Source organism: Bombus terrestris, chromosome 16 (genome assembly GCF_910591885.1).
Source record: "Bombus terrestris chromosome 16, iyBomTerr1.2, whole genome shotgun sequence".
Lineage (NCBI taxonomy): Eukaryota > Metazoa > Arthropoda > Insecta > Hymenoptera > Apidae > Bombus > Bombus terrestris.
This window is the reverse complement of record NC_063284.1, coordinates 4,612,961-4,635,368: the sequence shown is the minus strand read 5'-3', so window position 1 is coordinate 4,635,368 and position 22,408 is coordinate 4,612,961. Positions and strand designations below refer to the sequence as shown.

At 34.2% G+C, this 22,408-nt stretch overlaps 2 protein-coding genes and 1 long non-coding RNA gene across 15 annotated transcripts in view; 2 read left to right on the top strand and 1 right to left on the bottom strand.

Annotated features, from left to right (window-relative positions):
* Nucleotides 1-11: 11 nt before the first annotated feature.
* LOC105666934 (serine protease inhibitor dipetalogastin) lies at nt 12-6,948 on the top strand. 3 transcript variants are annotated; one of them, XM_012319566.3, is made up of 8 exons: nt 12-98; nt 164-346; nt 1,555-1,698; nt 2,528-2,680; nt 2,790-2,963; nt 3,392-3,562; nt 4,172-4,333; nt 4,679-6,948. In XM_012319566.3, the coding sequence occupies exons 1-8, from the start codon at nt 74-76 to the stop codon at nt 4,708-4,710; spliced, it is 1,044 nt and encodes a 347-aa protein (XP_012174956.2). In that variant the 5' UTR covers nt 12-73; the 3' UTR covers nt 4,711-6,948. The 3 variants fall into 3 exon arrangements, with proteins under 3 accessions (XP_012174956.2, XP_012174955.2, XP_020723781.2); XM_012319565.3 differs by having other exon boundaries at nt 4,676-6,948; XM_020868122.2 differs by lacking the exon at nt 4,679-6,948 and having other exon boundaries at nt 4,172-4,431.
* Nucleotides 3,815-22,408, bottom strand: part of LOC110120207 — a 76,344-nt gene continuing 57,750 nt past the window's right edge. For both annotated transcript variants that reach the window (XR_002308855.2, XR_007226834.1), the window contains exons 3-4: nt 4,924-5,303; nt 3,815-4,854 (exon numbers count right to left, since the gene is read on the bottom strand). This is a non-coding gene — a long non-coding RNA (uncharacterized LOC110120207). The remainder of the gene's footprint in view (nt 4,855-4,923; nt 5,304-22,408) is intronic.
* LOC100650947 (aquaporin) overlaps nt 18,437-22,408 on the top strand; it is a 54,854-nt gene continuing 50,882 nt past the window's right edge. For 2 of the 10 annotated variants that reach the window (XM_048413364.1, XM_048413363.1), the window contains exon 1: nt 18,591-18,766. The gene's annotated coding sequence lies outside the window, so the exon portion shown is untranslated. The other 8 variants (XM_048413362.1, XM_048413361.1, XM_048413359.1 and 5 more) reach the window with 6 other exon arrangements.

The following is a 22,408-nucleotide window of genomic DNA, read 5'->3' as shown; positions in this document are numbered from 1 at the left end:
ATAGCGATTATATCTCGTATAAAATACGGTTCACAAAATAATTTTAAAATATGTACTTATACCTACACCTACCATGAAGTACTTCTTATTCTTTTTCGGTAAAACAGGAATATTTACCTCATTATTTACAGTTTATTACATTTCACGTGATGTTGATTTTCAGGTTTCACACTGATCTGTAGAAGAGGGTGGACTTTTATATTGGCGAACAAGCGAATTTTTTACCAAAATTGCGAAATTTTTAATAACGTAGATTTGTATGATGGTCCTGTTTGTGGTAGTGATGGCATTACTTATGCCAACGATTTATACCTGGACTGCGTTAACTATCAGACATTTCAGAACGGTGAGTAACAATGAAATTTCCCTCTTTGCAATTCTAAGCTTCCATGCTTCGTACAATTACGCGAGTTTAGGTCACGGCATACTTAAACATTCACGAAGCACGTACGCGGGGCGTACATGAATTTTTAATTCTATGGAATACCATGTTTCTCACTATACTTGGCCGGATGCCGCCTAATTCAACGAACAATACCGTATATCCTGGCTGCATGGTGAAATTATTCAAACTTCGTTAGCCTTCTTTTTCTTCCAATTTTCTTGACGTATACTGTATGTACTACATACAGTATATATGTCCTGGCAACATTATTCCTTAACTATAGTAATATAGGAACATGTTAATTTTTTAGTGCACCTCTCAGATATCCTAATAAAGAATAAAAGTTTGAACTTATAAATAAATTGTATTTATATTACTGTTTTGAATTGAAGATCACATCTGGAGAACATGATATATAAGTTACATTTTCTGTATTTTATAAATTCAATATGTTTTATATCATTCTCTTAAATAGTATGAGAAAATAGTTAAATATCAGTATAGTATTCTCTTTAATAGTAATAGTATAGTATTATAATAGTATTCTAATTAATAATATAAATATTGATAATAGATTCTATTATGAGGATTAATACTAATTAAATTAAGCTCACATACTAACTAAGCTAATATTACTCATTTCTGTGGATTTATCAAAAGACTTATATCTTCAAATCTACCAGATTATTTCTCTCTTGAATTATTTCATGTTAAAATACTTTTTACCAATTACCAAGTGATATAAGAGTTAGAAAATTATCATATTTTCCTGTGAGATCTTCGATCATAAACTACAATTATAATAAGAATGCGGATATTTATACAAATTTATACTTTCGTAAATATAATAAAAGAATGAGTCTTAGACAGAAAATGATTTGTCTTATTGAATATTATAATCCGTACTACACTTTGGATATTTCATATATCTTTGTATGCAACGAGTACTGTATATACATTAGTGTATCTTTAAATTTCACGTAAATGCGTAAAAATCCGCAATCTAATTATAAGATTCAATTTAACTGCTGATTACCGAGAGATATATCTCGGATCATGTGATATTTGAGAATAAATTTAATGAAATTAATAAAACTTCATAACTTACTCATAAGGATAATGTTTACCTTCATATATTCGTACTTTAACGAACGAAAATACCTTTTCAGTGATATCTATGCATTCTGGATATTGTTTACCGGTGGATGATTACTGCAAGATAAATCTGTTTTATCGGCCGATCTGTGGATCGGATGGGCGCACGTACACGAACCTGGAATCACTTTCATGCGTTAATTACAATCGTTCGCAGAGTAAGCAAGACAAATTCTGAGTATATTTACCGTGCCGTTAATACGGATTAAAGTTAGCAAAAGTTGGCTGGCTGGAGAAATTTAGTTGACCAGTCGGACTGAGAGAGGTTCGCGAGACCAGAATTCCAGCTTGCAAACTCTGGCTCGTTGTTACCCGCTAATGTCCGCGGGTATTGTTACATTTTGTCGTCTGGTCGCCGACTCTCCTAACAATGCAAACTAAAAATCCCTTATCTTCGAGTTAGTAGAATTCCGCGAACATGAGCAACGTTTCCAGAGACTACTGTCCCTCTGAGTTTCGTTGACCAGCTCCACCGTGGACCTAATGCAATATTAGAATTTAGCTTGAGCTTGTCCTGGTTAGGTTTCAACTAGGTTTGCGGTAGAACTGAAATTGTAAAACGTTAACTTGCTGTCGATGTTAGGACGATTTACAATAAAAATATCTAATAAAACCTCGTTATTGGTCATTATGAAAGAATAGTTTTCTGATATTCTTACATGAATCTGATAAAAACGTCAACGCGAATTTATTTATTACAGGAAGAACGCATAAATGATAGCGGATTCTGAGACAAATTTATCGCATTTTCTTTAACTATTCAATATACAGTTAGTCAGCGTTTGAGTCAGTCGATGAATTTAAATTTGGAAAACGTGCAACGAGTTCAAATGCGGTAAAATAAAAAGTTGCTGCAGATATAATTCAGCAAAACATCCATTCGATTGCATAATTCATTAATGTGCCAATTATTTTAAGACTGTAACAGCTTCGTTCAGCTCTGATCCGAAGCAGTAAAACGTTAAAATTAATGTAATATTATTTTAGATGTAACAGTAGCTTTAAGCGGTCCTTGCAAAGTTATGGGTCGCTGTTATAGCTACAAGACCTTATCGTACGGTTCCAACGGTGTCTGCGCGAATAATGGTTTGACCTATGGAAACGTAGCTCAGGTGAACTGTCTCCGACAGATTAACGTTGGTAAATAGTAACAGAAATAATTATACGAAACCTAATAACTACATATATTACGTATTTCATAAAGAAGATTTCATCGTATCCGATATTACTAGGATCTTGATCGTTTCAGATCTGAAGATTCTTCATAACGGTAGTTGCACGGTTAGGGAGGTTTATGATATTTATGACAGCGTCGAAAAGATCTGTGACATTGCCAATAGTAGGTTCGAATGGAATCCAGTGTGTGCTTCAGATGGCGTTACCTATCATAATCCTTTTAAGTTTTTATGTTACAAAGCTCGTGGTAAGTTGTGTTACCAAGCTTTCGTGGCTGGTACTCTTTATTCTTATATTGTATATATTTCTATCAGATCGAGTAATAAGTTCGTTTAGTTTCTTTAAAAAGAACATATCAGCTATCCTATCTAATTAAGGAGTAACTTATTTATGTCATTTCTCTATAAACATATACTTTTTATCAAAAAATTCAGGTACATTTCAGGTACCTTTATATTTTTCAAACAATTTTAAATGAACTTATTACTTAACTCAACGTATACGTATTATATGCAGTTTGTTCATTTTCATACATCCTTAAATTTCTCGTATGAGATGCATAAAGATCCACGCTCTAGTACATATTGTATTCTCTTTTTGTAACGTTTTGTGAAATTAAAGTTGAGAAGATAAATGATCTCAGACTTCACAGGCCTTTCCTAATTTATTTTTCAGATTTGAAGACGTTGGTATCGGATAACGAGTGCGAGAAGAACACGCAGCTCTCGTGTGCTCATCTCAAATCCTCTACTAAGACCTTCAGTGCAAAGGACGAGGTTTGCGGAAACGATGGCGTTACCTATCAAAGTATCCATCACTTACAATGCCACAACAATCAAAATAAATGTCAGTGCTGTCTTGGGAAGACCTTATTTAGCTAGACTACTTGAATCTATTATCAAATATTCAATGTTCCTCTTTAATTGTCTATGGCAGCGATTTTCAATCTTTTACATCTCGTTACACGCTTCAAGGCAAAGTATTGACAGTCGGGCGTCTGTTGTTTGTACTTGATAGTCGAAAGTCTAAAGGAAAACAGGTCACTGCACCTGTCTAAATCAGGTGTTGCTTGTTTTAGAACTTTTTGTGGCACACCGGTTGAAAATCACTGCTTTGTCATATCCAATTAAAAGTAGTACATGCTTGTTCGTACGTTTCATTATTTAACAGAAATTTCTAATAAAAGCGCTATGAACTTTTCAAATAACTTGATACAATGAACGATTAATTGTTTAAAACTTTTGTCACTTCTGCGAGGTATGTACTTGTGCCAAACATTTTGTAGCTTCTATACATACATTTTCAAGTTTGTTTCAAACTTTACCAGCGTAATCACGATAGTCGTGTCTCACTACACCGGCGATGAATTTTCAAAACGTTTTACATAACACGTATGATATACGCGCAAAAGACTTCCAAGTAGACAAGCACCGTTACTTCATTTTTCTTTCGCAGATTTGTCCCTGAAGCATTCTGGAGCCTGTGTCGAGCCTGACGACAACCCCTGCAGATCCATACCCGAGGAAAGTCTCCGATTTCCGGTGTGTGGAAGCGATAACTTGTCGTACGTGAGCCCAGAGGCTTTGTGGTGCGCGAAATTGAGGTTTCCAGATAAAAGTGAGCTAATTTTGCTTGGCCTTTACAAACTTCAACCCCTAAAGGCTATCATGAGCGAAATTTCATACAAATTTTCTTCTAATATTACCATCCCATAACGAGACCATCACGAGCAATAATTTTTCTATTATTTGCCTAACATCCAATCATACTAAAACGCTAATTAATTACTTAAATCTTCTCGATTTTATTGATTCTAAAAACGAAAGGAAAAAGCGGACGATTTCCTTTGATGATAGCTTTCAGGGGTTAAACCAGAATATTCAATGGTCTGCGTTTTAAACTGAAATCAGCCATCGAGGAAACCTTGTAATTATTTATGATACGAAATATTCTTTTCAGCAGATTTGACGCTTGTCTACGACGGACCTTGCTAGCGTTTTCGTGCGATTAATCCACGTTTCGTTCATCTTGCGTCATCGAGGATGAATCACTCGCCTCTGGTGGGTCTTCCTCGAGAAAATAGCTGGAACCTTCTCCCATATACTGGTCCATCCAATACTCTTCACCTTCTCGGTCACCTGTACAGAAAATAAATTGGTATAAAGCGCCGGTACGAATTGAAACGGAAGATATCGCTATAATAGTACCTCCGGGGACAAAAATGGCCAGCTGTATGGATCAGGCAGAATTTCCTTCGAGAATTCGTTGTCGAAAGTTATCGACGAGCAGGCAGATAGCTGTAGGAGCAGCACAACAACCATCGTATCCTAATATTTTATTCACGGCTGATGTCATTCGGCTCGCGTGCACATTTTTATCTTTCTTTCACTCGCCTTTTACGCAGAACAGCGGGACGTTTTAACTGCCTTAAACGCACGTCTTACTTCATTTTTGCCGCCGTGGATGTCCGTGAGGCAGCCGCTGGAAGGATTCTCGATGTAATCTTCTGGCTCCTCGTTTAACTGACACATGTCCATACTGCTGAATCCTCGTTGTTTCATTATTCATCGTATACGCTTGATGTTTCCTGTGAACAAAATTTATCAGATGATTTACTACACGTGTGCGGTGATTTATATTTTAAGTGGAATTAAATATAGCGTGTTTTTCATTTACAAGAAAATCTCTACAATTACGGTGATACAAGGCGAGATTATTATTTATTATATATATTGTTATTATTTATTACATGTATATAACAGGTAATATGGTGTTATACCATATATTGTATAATATAGGGAGCTGAGAAAAATATTAAGCAACAACGTTACTGACAATTGGTTTAGGAGTTTGGCCCATTTTAAGAACATTTAACCAGCTTCAGATGGGAATATTTTTCCATTTTATCTATTGAGATATTTTGAAATGAATGCAAACAGCTTTGTTCGTCAAAAGATATGTAATCATCGCAGGAGATAAGCCGTCATCTATGTAATTTATTCGTCATTTTTCCAAGACGTTAGAAAGATATGAAAAAATGCCAATCTTCGATATTAAACATTTTTCGATATTCTATGAATTTTATAGCGTCCTCTTTCGATTCGTATTAAACAATCAGTGCAATTCTGCTAGTAATTGAACAATGTTCTTTGTTAGATTTTCTTAAATGTTGATGAGCTGGATCAACATGTATCATAGTTGGCAGATAATTTCTGTAAATTTTATAAAATTGTAGAACTTGCATGGACGAAGAAATGTCGATTAGAGATGCTATTAAGTTTTTAAGTTTAAATTATCAAGCACGAAGAATGCTTGGAATTCCATTCCATAGTTACAATGTTAAGAGATAAATTTCGCAGTCGATTGAACAAGAAATTGCAAATGAAACGTTACACGTTAACGCGTTGCTACATCCGAACTAGATCAATTAAAATGCCAGAGAATTAATGTGATCATCGAGCTTTACTAGGCCATTGCAAGTCGTTATCATTTCGTGTATCTGTTCTTGACCCGTTTTCCAATTAAATTTTATCAATCTCCGAGTCCTGTATTTTCAAACTGATAACACGGCCACGGATTTGGATTTTTATCCAAATCCACGAATTCTCTAAATATAGTTTAATAAAATTAAACGGATAGAAATTAAATAGATAGGAAATTGTCTTGCTTATTAATGTTAAATACTATAAAAATTATTATATTATATATGTAGCGTAATAATAATTATATTACAGAGACTGTACCGCTATTTTATACATTTTCATAAATTATTCGTATACGTAATTAATAATAATTGTATCTTATAAATGTAACAATTGTATTAATTTCATAATTACTTGTATCGTGCTTAAATTGTGCGTTATTTGCATTATTTGTGTGTGCACATTTTCGCATTTCCAAAATTCGCATTAATGCATAAACTGCGCAGTCCAATGGCAAGTATAATCATCGTTCGATCTGTCTGCATTTTTTGCGTGACTGGTATTATTTATATAACCTTGGCTTCACAGCCCGGAAATTGATTTGGTTTGATAATATTTTCTGACAGCCGCACGTACCTGTAACTTCGTCGTACTTGGCTTTGCACACACGAAGTTCATAAGATTCAGTAGATTTCTTATACGCGTTGTGTATTTCGCTGGAATGTATTTATGAATGAAAAAATGTTTTTATAAATAATATATGGCAATACAATAACGTGTTAAAAATATATAGATGATATATGGCAATACCATAACGTGTTAAAAAATATATGGATAATATAAAGTAATACAATAACGTATGAAATTATATATGGATAAGGGAGGTAGATAATATAAATAATATATAGTAATATAATAATGTTTTAAAAAATATATGGATGACATATAGTAATATAATAACGTACTAAAAAATATATGGATAATATATACTAATAAAATAAGGTATCAAATTATATAGGGATAAGGGAGATAGATAATATAAATAGTATATAGTAATACAATAACATATTAAAAATATATGGATAATATATGGTAATAGAATAACGTATTAAAAAATATATGGATGATATATAGTAATACAATAACGTATCAAATTATATATGGATAAAGAAGAAGAATAATATAATTAATATATAGTAATTTAATAACGTGTTAAAAAATATATGGATAACATATAGTAATATAATAACGTACTAAAAAATATATGGATAATATATACTAATAAAATAAGGTATCAAATTATATAGGGATAAGGGAGATAGATAATATAAATAATATATAGTAATATAATAACATATTAAAAATATATGGATAATATATGGTAATAGAATAACGTATTAAAAAATATATGGATGATATATAGTAATACAATAACGTATCAAATTATATATGGATAAAGAAGAAGAATAATATAATTAATATATAGTAATTTAATAACGTGTTAAAAAATATATGGATGATATATAGCAATACAATAACGTACTAAAAAATGTATGGATAATATATAGTAATAAAATAATAACAAGTTACATATGAATAAGGGAGGTAGATAATATAAATAATATATAGTAATATAATAATGTGTTAAAAAATATATGGATGACATATAGTAATATAATAACGTACTAAAAAATATATGGATAATATATACTAATAAAATAAGGTATCAAATTATATAGGGATAAGGGAGATAGATAATATAAACAATATATAGTAATATAATAACGTGTTAAAAAATATGTGGTCAATATATAATAATACAATAACGTATTGAATTATATATGGATAAGGAAGATGGATAATATAAATAATATATGGTAATTTAATAATGTGTTAAAAAATATATGGATAATATATACTAATACAATAACGTATCAAATTATATATGGATAAGGATGATGGATAATATAAGCAATATATACTAATACAATAACGTATTGAATTATATATGGATAAGGAAGATGGATAATATAAATAATATATGGTAATTTAATAATGTGTTAAAAAATATATGGATAATATATACTAATACAATAACGTATCAAATAATATATGGATAAGGATGATGGATAACATAAACAATATATAGTAATACAATAACGTATTAAAAATATATGAATAATATATAGTAATAAATAACGTGTTAAAAAATATGTGGATAAGGGAGATAGAGCTATATGAACTATGAACGTGTATGTGCTATTATAACTTAAACCTCTCTTAACGCTTATATACATGGATATCCGTGTAAAAAAGCTACACTATGATTTCACAGGTTTACATTTGGCCAGGGTTATTCCTTGTACCTTTACGCTGTTTTTTCTTTTTCGTACGAATATTCCTATCGAATTTTCCATCGTTGAATCACGTTTCTGCAAACAGAACCACGTGTTCTATCAGGTTGGAATTATCGTGGCAGAGATTCTTCCCGAGAAAAATGAGTTTGCGAATTGTCTGCACGCGATCAGGGGAAGAGGTGACCTGCTTTCCGAACTTTAACCATTTTGGTATGTCTCTCAAGTGCTGTTAATTGTGCCTTTGCGGTCGACTATTGCTATTTTTGCTTCCATGGAGTCAAACAGTGGATATGAAAATAGAAAAGAAAAAAGAGAAAAAAAAGTAGAACGGGAAAATGGAAAACAGATTCTGGAATGAGGCTTCCTCTGATATTTGTTCTTTTATTCCTCGCGTTTTACACGTTAATAGGCGAGCGATTAAGTTTACGATCGGATAGGATGGAATTGCTCGGACGATTAAACTGTTTACAATGTTCCTTTGTCGGCGAATAAGTAGCCTGTCGTGTAATTTGTAATTATATTTGAACGATGGCTTCAGAAAGCCTTCTAATATTCGATCATTTTCCTATCGATTTAATAAGAAAAACGCACCTAAATAGAAAAACACATCTCATAAAACTTGACAGACTCTATAATAAATCTCGTCACAGAGTTGTCTTTTCTACGTTTTGCACACAGTGGAACTTTGCACACAGCTGCTAGCAGATTTCTTTCGCAAAACTTGGACCCGTGTGAACGCTTAGCCAACGACGAAAACTAATTTCCAGTTGTCGAATCGGCTTTGTACTAAACATAGTAATTAATCGTGATTGCACACTAATCTTTCGTAAGCGCGGAGATTTCTGCTTAGAAAGGACTGAGAGCCAGGAAACGAACGATTATAGAACCGATTACGCGAAGTAACTCAGAGCCACGTCGACTTCCTGGATGCCAGGCGATCGAGAAGACAAAACCTGATTGGGAAACGGGTATCGGAAGTCTCGGATAGCCGGAAGCCAAGAGCCAAGAGCTAAAGACCAGAGCAAAAAGGGAAAGGAATTTGTCCCATGAAACCGACACCGATCTTACATCTTTCTATCCTCGTGGAATAGTTCGCTCTGACGATTTACCGAAGGAAACATCCTCCGATAGATCACCTAGATCACGACTGATCGATAGGTGATCGAGAAGAAAAAAATGTTCACCCAGATGGTAGTTGAGCTTGTCCCGGTTAGGTTTCGACTAAGTTTCCGGTAGACGGTGTTAAGACGATTTATGATAAAATAAGACCCCGTTATCGGTCACTATGAAAGAATAGTTTTCTGATATTCTTACATGAATCTGGCAAAAAAGTCAACGCGAGTTTATTCATTACAGGAAGATCGCACAAACGATAGCTGATTCTCAGACAAATTTACCGCACTTTCTTTAACTATTCAATTTACGGTTAGTCGGCGTTGAGTCGGTCGATGAGTTTAAATTTGGAAAACGTGCAGCAAGTTCAAATGCGGTAAAACGAAAGGTAGCTGCGGATATAATTCAGCAAAACATCCATTCGATTGCACAATTCATTAATGTGCCAATTATCTGAAGACTGTAACAGCTTCGTTCAGCTCTGATGCGAAGCGGTAAAACGTTAAAATTAATGTAATATTATTTTAGATGTAACGGTAGCTTCAAAGGGTCCTTGCAAAGTTATGGGTCGCTGTTATAGCTACGAGATCTCATCGTACGGTTCCAACCCTGTCTGCGCGAGTAACGGTTTCACCTATGAAAACGCGGCTCAGCTGAACTGTCTGTGACAGCTTGACGCTGGTAAATAGGAACAGAAATAATTATACGAAACCTAACAGCTACATATGTTACGTATTTCATAAAGAAACGACAATGCTTTCATCGTATCCGATATTACTAGGACCTTCGGATCTGAGGATTCTTCATAACGGTGGTTAGGGAGGTTCATGATATTTATGACAGTGTCGAAAAGACCTGTGACACTGCCAAAAGTAGGTTCGAATGTAATCAAGTGTACGCCTCGGATGGCGTTGCCTATCCTAATACTTTTGAGTCTTCGGATCACCTGGATCACAGCTGATCGACGAGTGATGGAGAAAAAAGAATGTTCCCACCGAGATGAGGAGCAACGCGTGATCGATGAAACCAATGGGGCAAAAGTCTGTGAGGAAGCCTGGCAAGTATAACGGGTGAGAAAGCACGAACGAAAAGCATCGACGACAAAAGAAGAGCCGGATAAATAATGTGTCCGCTGTGTAATCGTGGCGTTGCCAGGAAAGGAGCAGTAGGTCACCCGAGATCTCGTCTAGTCCCAGATGCTTCACAGAGCCGGGACAAATAGTCACCATGACCTCCTGCGACATAGCGAACACCTTACCGCGGATTTTTATTCATTTAGGGGACATTTAATTTAACAGAAGAATACAAAAAATAGTAATACTAGTAAAGTACGATAGAGCGGTAATTAAATGGTTAAATGGGACTCGAGTCAGAATGATTTTAAGATACGAATCGTTCAGCCAAATTTAAAATTCACTGGTCCGATAGATGCGAATTCCTTCAAGCGAATATCAGCGTATAACTTGAACACGATGTTGACTCAGTTTCGATCGAGTTCCACCTGTTTTATAGAGTCAGGTTAAATACTGCACGACCGATATACCGCGGATTTTTGTTCATTTATGGGAAATTTAATTTAACGTAAAAATATATAAAACAGGCGAAGTATCGACTATTTTACTGCGGATTTTTACGCATTTATGAAAGGCTTTTATGCGCGTTTCATGATGCAAAAATCCACGCAAGATATTTATATAATATGGATTTTATAATAAACAGAATGAATTCCTATTTAAATTCCACATGTGCGCTCATGAAGATACAATACATATCTGTATAAAAATCTGCAGTAAAAATTAACGTATTTCCATTATCGAGTTCCGATTGAAATCTATCCTGTTTGCTTAAAAAATAGTTTGCCTAATTAAATCGGTATATAATTGTCGAAGAAAGGTATCTATGGAACAGAAATATCAAAAATTCCACCAACGTTTGCAGCTTATTAACAATGTATACCGCTGAAATATATACAGAACAATAAGAAACAAAGAAGATAACATTGAAAATGTAATTTCCACGATCACATGGCATTTCAAAAGGTCGAACAAGGGTACGTTACATAAATATCAAAAAAGGGAAAGCTATTTACTCGTCTTCGCCGAGTTACCTAGAAATTCCGTAGCTATGAAACGGGAGAACGTTTTCGTTTCTTCCTCGTTCAAGTCGTCAACCTGAATCGACTGCGAAAATGTTATGCAAACCGCGGTCGGTTAGCCTATCGTTGCCTCATCGTCGACCACGAATTAGCCAGGAATGTCATTGATATCGTGTTTCGTATCTTCCTGGTCACGTTTGGCGCACGATTCCGATGGTCTTTGACAACGATCACCATCAAATTTCCTACTCGTTCGTTGAATTAAAATAGGCGCGTGATTATCTTTGTCAATCAACAACACCGTGCGTATACGGATAGGGAATAATTCGAATAAGAAAATAATATTCTCGTCGAGTATTCGGCATCGTGCAAACAGTATTTTCTCGCAATTAATTCGGACAAGGGAGACGGTTGTAAAATTTGCATGCCAGTAAATTTCTGCAGAGAAATCTTCGCTGTTTAAACGTACAAGCAGATGATTTCTAAAAATTTCCACGATTTCAAAATTTTCCATCCTCGTGCCATCCCAATCCCAAACGATTCTTCGTAATCATCACGTCCATCTTCCACCTCTCACATCCTGCAGCACGTGCATGCAACAGGAAAACATGAAATACAATACCGTTGTTTAGACGATGAATTCAGGGAATTCCAATTATTTCAATTATTCGAACAAATTTGCCTTTCCTTTGTTCCCCTCCGATCCTTTGTTTTCTATTTCCATCTTGAGTCGCCTATCGATCACGAGCGTTCACAGAAGCGATCACACGCTCTCGAGTTTCTATTCGCAGAAGCGGAGATTCGAAATGCGAAACGCCCACGATTCGTTCGATCGGAGATCCAAATATAGATATAAAATTATCGCTAAAATCCGTGGCAATTTGCTGGAATTTACCGTTTCCGTGGCTAAATCCTCGCGTCATATACTTGCTATGGCGATTAATTTAATCATTGGTCGGCACCAGGCAAATGCGTCAGTTGCTAGTGTTTACAACACATGGTGTTGTATCGGTGTTTACTACCTGGATAAGTGCAATCTCGACGATCTAAATACCAGAAGTAATTTATACAGTTAGCAGTTTTATTTTTTATGTCCGTTGATCGACGTTATCGCGAATTAAATCGCGGATCAAATTCTGTCAAGATAATGCTGCCTGCACGATTTATGCTCAAACAGACGTTTACCGCGCTTATTTTACTCGAACGCTTGCTGCACAATTTCTTTGCGAATATATTGGCTTGACAACTAAGTGATCGCGGATTTTGGCAATACCATTTAATGACACTAACTGTATAAATTACTCCTGGTATTTAGATCGTCGAAATTGCACTTATCCAGGTAGTAAACACCGATACAACACCACGTTGACACTAGGCACTGACGGATTTGCCTGGTGTCGACCACTGATTAAATTAATCGCCATAGCAAATATATGACGCGAGGATTTAGCCACGGAAACGATAAATTCCAGCAAATAGCCGCGGATTTTAGCGATTATTTTACATCTGTGTCTCGATTTCCGATCATTAAGTGGTATTGATAAAATTCGCAATCACTTAGTTGCCAATCCAATATAGCATACTGGCTATTTGACTATATGAGACATTTGGAAATTTTTGCTAACAACAGACTCCGGTATAACAAGATTAACACGTTACGCGCTATATGAATTCATTGGAAATTATACATAGAAGTTAGGAGAAATTTATTGCAAATATACTGCAAATATACTACTTACAAATATATAGAATGTACTTTGTTCTTTCGAAATTAGCATTACGACGAGACATGAACGAAGGACAATGGTATAGATTAGATTTTCTTGAAAAATTCCATATAAAAATACAGCGAGGAAATTTGTAATGAATATACTATGCGTGCTGCTAAACATTTTTGGAAATTTTTGTTAGCAGAATACGAATAGGACATTTTTCGAATTAATTCGAAAATACATGTAGAAATTGGAGGAAATTTATTGCAAATATATGTACCTATTACATATAGGTACATATATTTTAATTTTATTACTCACAGGGCTCGTCATAACGCAAAATATTGCCATTTCTTCGTGACGAGTATACTCGTCATAAACAGCTGACTGGTTCAAAAAATGTAAAAACCAACTAACTAATTTTCGCCTTTCACGAGTTATTAGGAACATTCGTCTTCTAATAACTCGACGTTCGTCTATGATCAGACATTTGGAAATAGAGAGGAAATTATTCTGGCTGCCAAATACTCTCGCGTTATTTCCAGCTGTATCTATCGTTGCCGTGCATCGTTGCAAAATTAATACGCGTGTTTACGTGTTCTTAAATAGGTTGCCGAGTTCGATATTTATTGATTCACACAGATTCAGTTTTTATATTTTGTATTTCACCACCATGTACAGCCATATGAACGCACCGGATACACTCAGATAATTAACACGTGGCGGACGCCAAAACAAAAGAACGTCGTTAGAAGTGGCACCAACTTAGCATGTAACTAATATTTTCCTCAACATCACGATCGACTGGAAGAATTTCACGAACGAAAGCTGCTCCTCTATCGATCGATCATTATCTAAGTGGAAAGATATGACATTATGTATGTATCATCCTGAAATTGCAGCATGATAAACGCGATTCGTTTCTCGGCAAATTCTCTGAATACATAGCGGTAAAGTTCAGGGTTTTTCAACTTTGTTTCGTTAATTATACGAAATATCATGCTTATAATAGGTAGCATGTTTAGAGACTGTTCTGAATAATTTCCATCATAACGTTTTTAATAATTCCTATTAACTATCTCTAGATATTAATTTCTATTATTTTCAGTAATTTTCATCAATTATTTTTAATAGTTTCCATTGATCATTTTCAATAATTTTCCATTCATTGGTTTAACAATTTCTACTGATAATTCTCAATAATTTTCATCAATTATTTTTAATAATTTCCATTATCTCTGGCAATTTCCACTGATTTGTGTTAATAAGTTGTATCAATAATTTTCGACAATTTCGATTAATTATTTCTAATAACTTTTATTATTTTCTTCTTTCTAGAATTCTCAGTTATTTTATAATTAAGTATTCTTCAACTTGGCTGCGCTGATAAAGCAAATAATTCGTTTGTTGTACCTAGGTTTATTATTTTCTGACAATTTTCCAGGTGTATGCATAAATAATTCCTACGTTCATATAAAATTCAATCAACAGTGGTAAAATACTGCCAGTTCGTAGCACGTTAAATTAGTTTACCTTTCTTCCTTGGAAATCTCTACATTTCTAATGAATAAATTTTCATTCTTTAATTTCTGCTAAATTTCATAGAAATCCTAGAAACAGACTAAAGACCAGAAGCTATGTAATTTAACGTTACGTATATTATGATCTATGAAGTTCAATTTATCAATGTTATTGTCGCATAATTCGCGTCTCATTAATTTGTTAATAGCGCTGACGCAATTGTTATCGTTAAATATTCATCGCTGTCGCATCTTCACGCTTAGGCGAAGAGCATTGTATCAGCGACAACGTTACAGTGATAATCGTTCATTTCAACGATTGATCCTCTCGATCAAATGTTCCTTTTTTTTCCTAGAGCATAGATAAGCTCTGTTATAAATCTATCGTTTGTGAAAATGAAAAATGAAGATTGCAGGGGGAAACACGGTAAGCAATATCTTTTGTTTTTTATATTGAAAATCAAAGTAGAAGATTATTATGGATTACGTTTTCACTATCTATAGGGAAACGATTCTAAGCAAACAATTTAGTTTAACGGACTTGGACATTCCAACGATACATTAAAATTAAAAAGCTCGCAATCATAAAAATATCATATTTTTCTCCTGTAATCGTGGAAGGAAATTTTTATAGCAAAATATATCTTTCTAATCACCAAGTAACATTAAAGTGAAAAAAAGTAGTTACATTTTTTAAAATACAGCTACATGGACATACGTAGACATAGTGCTGTATACACTAAGATAGATACATACTAATTACTAGAAAACAGTTAATTGATATGATATAACACGATAAGATAGCGATATAGTAACTATGTTTAAAGTTTACGAAAAAATCGAGTTCGAAAATTTATCGATAATACTAGAACGTGGTTAATCATAAACGATCTGTTATTGTAGAAGCGAGGTGTTCCTTCATTCATTCATACGGCTATTTTTGGGAGAAAAATCCATTTTTCCCTTTTCCAACCTCGCATGAGGGTTTATTTCGAACGAAGAGTTCGTATGCAGAATTTCACGTCTTTAAACTTCAGAAAAATTATTATTCCGTAAAAGAAATTTTACCCCTTTTCACCCCTTTAGGGTTTGTATTTCTAAAAATCCTTTCTCATCTCCTATTTATGTTATAAAAGAAAAAAAAAAAAAATAAAGAAAATACACCGTTGAAATTTCACGTTTCTAGGTACAGCGGTTTGGTGTGAGCATTGATGAACAGATCAGACCCTTTTGTATTATATATATGTATACGTCTATACAGGCATACATATACGAATATGATGTATATATATTGGGTAACGTCCTTACCTTTCTAACTGTTCATTTCAAAGAGAAACACAAACAAGCTTTGAACTTGTGAATTGTCTACGTGCGTATTATAAAAATAAATATTATAACATATTTAGAATATCAACCTCAGTCATTATGTAATATGGTTGTAGTACATTGGGTACATTAAATAATAATTAATATTTATTGGAATGATCGAGAACTTTTAATATCAACGGGCGAAATATCTGTTGCCGTTGTATTCTATAGAAAAATGTTCATTTCTATATTTTATCGAGTTCTATTCAAAGTTGAAACATTTATTTTCATGAACTTTTCTTTATTTGTTCTTATCGGAACTTATAACGTGGGAAGGTTTTCTATAAAAGTTTCACTGTCCGTGTTTTAAATAGAATCTATTAAAAAGTTTCGTAACTCTCGTTATCCCTGAATTCTTGCGATTAACGAAATTTCGTTAAACGGTATTTCTTGCTTGTTGGAATGTCACAGCATGATTTTATCGATATTTTAAATAATTCGCTGATATTTCATCTCTTAGAGGTATCCCATAAATATTAAACATCGATCATTGAGACATATAATAATAAAAATGTCAATGGATATTAATAAAAATATTAATCTTCTTTCGCAAATATTCATACAAACGTTAGAAATTAATCTTTGGAAAAATCGATTGGAAAGTAACTTCACCTAATTAAGCTTCTATCGTAGCAATTTTATTCAAAGTCGACAATCTTCAACTTAACACTTTACCGACCGCTAGCGATTCGACAGTAAACGCACGTTCAACCGGCAGCTCAGGCGCAGATTATCCCTAGCGCCGGCTCTGTTTCGGTTTAGACTCTCCAATACCATTCTTTTTGTTCGTCGCGAACGGTAAGTTTTTCAAATTGGTAGAAAACTGTGGGAGCTTACAAAGCAACGCGACTGACGCAACTGAGCAAGGTACTTTAGTACCAAATAACAAATTATTGCTCAAATAATGAAAAAGATTGTCGGTAACAAAAAGTCGATTAATAGGCTATCGGTCGATAAGCGTCGCAGACAGAAAGCCGATTAATAGGCTATCTGTCGGTAAGCGTCGGCGACGAAAAACCGATTAATAGGCTATCGGTCGGTAAAGTGTCAACGTATTTTTGATCCTCCAGATCTCTATCGTGTTTTCAAAATTCCAGTTCAATTGCATCTTCGAATTGAAAGTTAAGAAAAAAGAAAAAGAAAAAAGGAAGAAAGGAAAGAGACGCAACGTTCCGGATCTGCCCTGAACAAGCGATCTGGAATGTCCGAACGATAAAACGGAACGTGTTAATAAAAACAAGACAGGAATGTCAAGAAGCAGATATACGTTATTTAACCATCATTGAAGCTTCGAAATCTAGAAAACTTGAGCTTATCATATTTTTATCGACATACATCAAACAAAATTAATCGCTTTATCGGTATTAATCGTAGCATTTAACGTAGAAAACTCTGCGAAATGATAATTAATCACAATTATATAACAATCTATCTGCCACAAAGGCTCACTATTATCAACAGTTCCTGGATTGTGGATTTTTCTGCGAATTTCCATCTTTATAAAGCCAACTAACCAAATGGTATCCGAGTATAAATCTGTTGCATCCACTGAACGTTACAAGTACCATATCTCCCATATTTCGTCCACTCTTGCCACTTCGAATTTCCTGCAAACCTATACAAACTTGGCTCGAACGTTTCTTAAACAACCTGCATCTGCTTCGTTCCACGTTATCGACTGTCATTTGATCTTGCAAAACGATCAGCGATCCCCAGTAACATATTGGGTGGTCCGAAAAGTTTCTTTCGTTTTATAAGAAAATAATGGACGCACAATATTTTTCGTTTTCTACTATTTTATCCAATTACGTATGATCCATTCTATTCTATCAAGATAAAGATCACAACGTGTCTGTAAAAGAAAGACACTTTTCGGACAACCTGATCATCGATGACGTTATCGTTTATTAACGATGAACCATCTCGGAATATACCGCCGAATAAATAAACAAATAAATCGCTGACCTACTCTTGCATTGGCAACTAAGTGATTGCGGATTTTGTCGATGCAACCTAATGACAAGACCCGCAATCACTTAGTTGCCAATCCAATAATCGCACCAGTTTTGCTCACAGTGTCCCCGGTTTTCATCCACATGCGGGAAGGGCAAGACGCGCGAAAGAACGCAGAATCCGTTTGCTGGCTACGCAGAAAGAATGGCATTGTCCGAGGGGAGGATCGTCCGAAAGGATGAGAAACTATGTCGGTCGGTTGGCATCGATTTGGCAGAAGTAACGGGAGCCAGAGTGCCTGCCAGAGGAGGAGATTCTACATATAGAGGTAGAAGCGAGTCGCGAGCCGATTCAGTCTGGTTGAAGCCACGCGACATTACGACGCTGTGCCGAATCGCGCAAGTCCAACCGTCGCTTTTTGTCCAGGTGTCATATTACCCAGCTTCGGCCGAGTGACCGCGAGAAACACCACGTGCTCCTCTCTTCTCTGTGCACGCAACGTAACACGAGGTGGGGCATAGCTGATCGATCTTCGTCTCAGCGTGAGTCACTTTATGCAGAACCGGACTAAGGATTTTTATTCCCACACACGCGTTTCTATTAAGCTAATGGAACGAGTGGAATTTCGGTAGAAAATCGATCTCGTCCGGTGAATATTATAATAATAATCGGTACGCTGTATAGGGATAGAAATAAGAGGACAGGTCTAGCGAGAGCAGCTAGTGGAGATAGATTTTTCATTTTCAAGCAAGTTGAACATCAAACTGGTATTATTCTTTGCTGTATACTGGTCTTGGCTATAGTGCAGTTTTATGGCCAATGTTGAGGCTATTGTTGAATAAATTTATATACGTAGACGGTTGTTTCAATGGACAGTGATTTGTTATGAGGCAGGTCAGTCGAAGAAGGGGAAGGATTGTCCGTTATTTGGACGAGCTCGAGTGCGTTGCTCGAAACAATGAAATTAGGTGTTATTTTGGAATATCAGTTTACTTTCTATTTATTTTTATTTATTGTTTATCGATGCTTAAGATAATCTATTTTTACACGAAGGTAACAGTTCAATGAGAGAGAGAGGCAGAGTATTGTGTATTGGAATTTGGGATTGTCAATAACACGTTTGTTGACTACGATGAATACGCCAAGATCAAATATACTTGCGAACAATTTGTTTGAAAAGCGAGTAGTTCTATAAGCAAGTGTCAACTACGGTCTGGTTAATTAACGATCAAATTAATAAACAAATTAAAATAGATAAGACAGGGGGAAAAATTATAGATTTTATATAGAGTTTATAGATTATCATTTGTTTGTAGATTAGATGCAAGTGGGAAATAAAATTTAACTTGCGAATTAACGATAAGAAGTAAATTATTTTTATTAGAATTAAATGATTTTTATCGAAATAAGAAATTTCATGGGTGAATAAAATTTTGTCCAATTTTGTAGCACGTAAATTATTTAGTAAATAATTGAAATTAATATTTATATTTTTGCATAAACATTTGAAGAATTTATTTCCACTACGTTGTCGCTTATTTTTGCTCCCAAACTGCGTTTCGCATACTTTGCTTATCTTTGCGTATTATACGATTTTGCATTTCCCACGATCACGATCGTTGCACGATGATTTTTTCCAGCCGCGAAACGCGGAAATTCGAATTTCTCGTTTAGAAATTTCTAACAGTTCACAGATTTGAATTTGAATTTCGATGGAGACGGAAGATAATGATTTCGTTACGAAGCGTGGATTGTTGACATTGGGCACTTGAGTTTACATCGAAATATGGAGATTTTTTCCCCTCCCCTTCTTTTTTTTTTTTTTTTTTTTTTATTTCAATCGAAACGCAGAAACGTCGATTCGAATCGAGATAAAACGTAGAAGCCCGAGCTTCGACTTGAATACGCAAAAGTTCTCGTAGAAATTTCAATCGAAATTTAAACCAGTCGATAAAACGAATCAAATCCCGCAGATACGAGAATTAAATTGAAACGAGAGGAGAAAGGGAGAATTATTTGAATTTTAATCGAAATTCGAAGCAACAACACTTGACATCACTAAAACAGGAATATCCAAGACGATCAATCCATAGTTTGGTCACGGTTGTACGTTAAACTTCAGATACGTGTGTATGTATACGAATTTTCGATTAGCAACAACTCCGATGTTTACAACGCGCCACACAAAGATTACATCCTTATCGTGAGATCCTTGGCCGGGGATTAAATCAGGATTATCGATCGCTCCACTTGATTTTGATTGCGTGGAGCATGCAATTCTACGATAATGCAGCCAAACAGTTGAACAATTGTAGAAATTTTCCACCTCTTATGAATAAGTTACGTACGTTGTGCAAAATATATTGCAACGTGTAGAAATGTTTGATGAGTAAATTACGGTTCTATTAATGTATTATACACTGTATGATGTTATATAAATGGTATATTATAAATAATAATTTATAATATACCTACACGGGGATACATATTGAAATTTCATTAACATTGCAACGAAATACGACTATCGTAATTATATTGGTGAAATTTAATCAGGAAATGTATATAATAGTTGCAGGCACAAATTTATTCAAAAATTCCTACACACCGTGTATAGTAGTCAGCTTATACGTACGACAAGTGTTAAAGAGGGGGAAACTAAATTTTTATCGAGGTTTATTAATACGTAGTTGGCAGATGTTCATGCAAATTCATATTTTTATGAATGGGAGTGGACTTTACTCTTTGAATGATATAACCAGTATCCTGATTTGAATAATCATACTAATGATAATAATATTTATTAATTTCCCTACGGGATTAAGACGTTCCACTACCTTCACATTCTATGCATAAATACCACGTATGACGTAATACGACGAACATGTAACAAAATTTGTACACATCAGGCTGTGCCAAAAGTTTCTTTCCTTTTGTAAGAAAATAACAGATGCACGACGATTTTTGTTCTATTGGAACAGAATAGATCGTACGTAATCCAATGAAATAATATCAAACAAAAGATACTGTGCATCTATTGTTTCCTTATAAAACGAAAGAAACTTTCAGGACAATCTAATGTATACACATAACTATAACATATTCTAATTTTATAAGAAAATAACAGATGCACAACAATGCTTCTTCTATTGGAACAGAATGTACATGATCCAATGAAATGATATTAGATTGGCAACTAAATGATTGCAGATTTTGTCATTGGGTGGTAATTACAAAATCAGCATTACAATAAAAATTAAATAATTACAAATTACAAAATATATACACATAACTGTAACATATTCTAATTTTATAAGAAAATAACAGATGCATAACAATGTTTGTTCTATTGGAACAGAATGTATATAATCCAATGAAATGATATTGGATTGGCAACTAAGTGATTGCAGACTTTGTCATTGGGTGGTAATTACAAAATCAGCATTACAATAAAAATTAAATAATTACAAATTACAAAATTACAAAATATATACACATAACTGTAACATATTCTAATTTTATAAGAAAATAACAGATGCATAACAATGTTTGTTCTATTGGAACAGAATATACATGATCCAATGAAATGATATTGGATTGGCAACTAAGTGATTGCGGATTTTGTCATTGGATGATAATTACAAAATCCGCAATCATTTAGTTGCCAACCCAATATAAAACAAAACATACTGTGCATCTATTGTTTCTTCGTAAAACGAAAGAAACTTTTAGGACAACCTAATATATACACATAACTATAACATATCCTAATTTTATAAGAAAATAACAGATGCACAACAATGTTTGTTCTATTGGAATAGAATGGATCATAGATAACCCAATGAAATAATATAAAATAAAAAATAATGTGCATCTACTGTTTCCTCGTAAAACGAAAGAAACTTTCAGGACAACCTACTATATACATTTAACTGTAACGTTAGGTCGTCCGAAAAGTTTCTTTCGTTTAATGAGGAAATAATAATCGTTTTTTGTTTTATATTATTTTGTCGAATTACGCACGATCCATTTTGTTCTGCTGAGGCAGACACCGCGACATTTTACAGACTTGATTTCACTGTTGTAAAAAACACGTTTGCGAAAGAAAGATACTTTTCGGACAACCTAATGCCTGTAAGCAATGCAGTCGTTGAT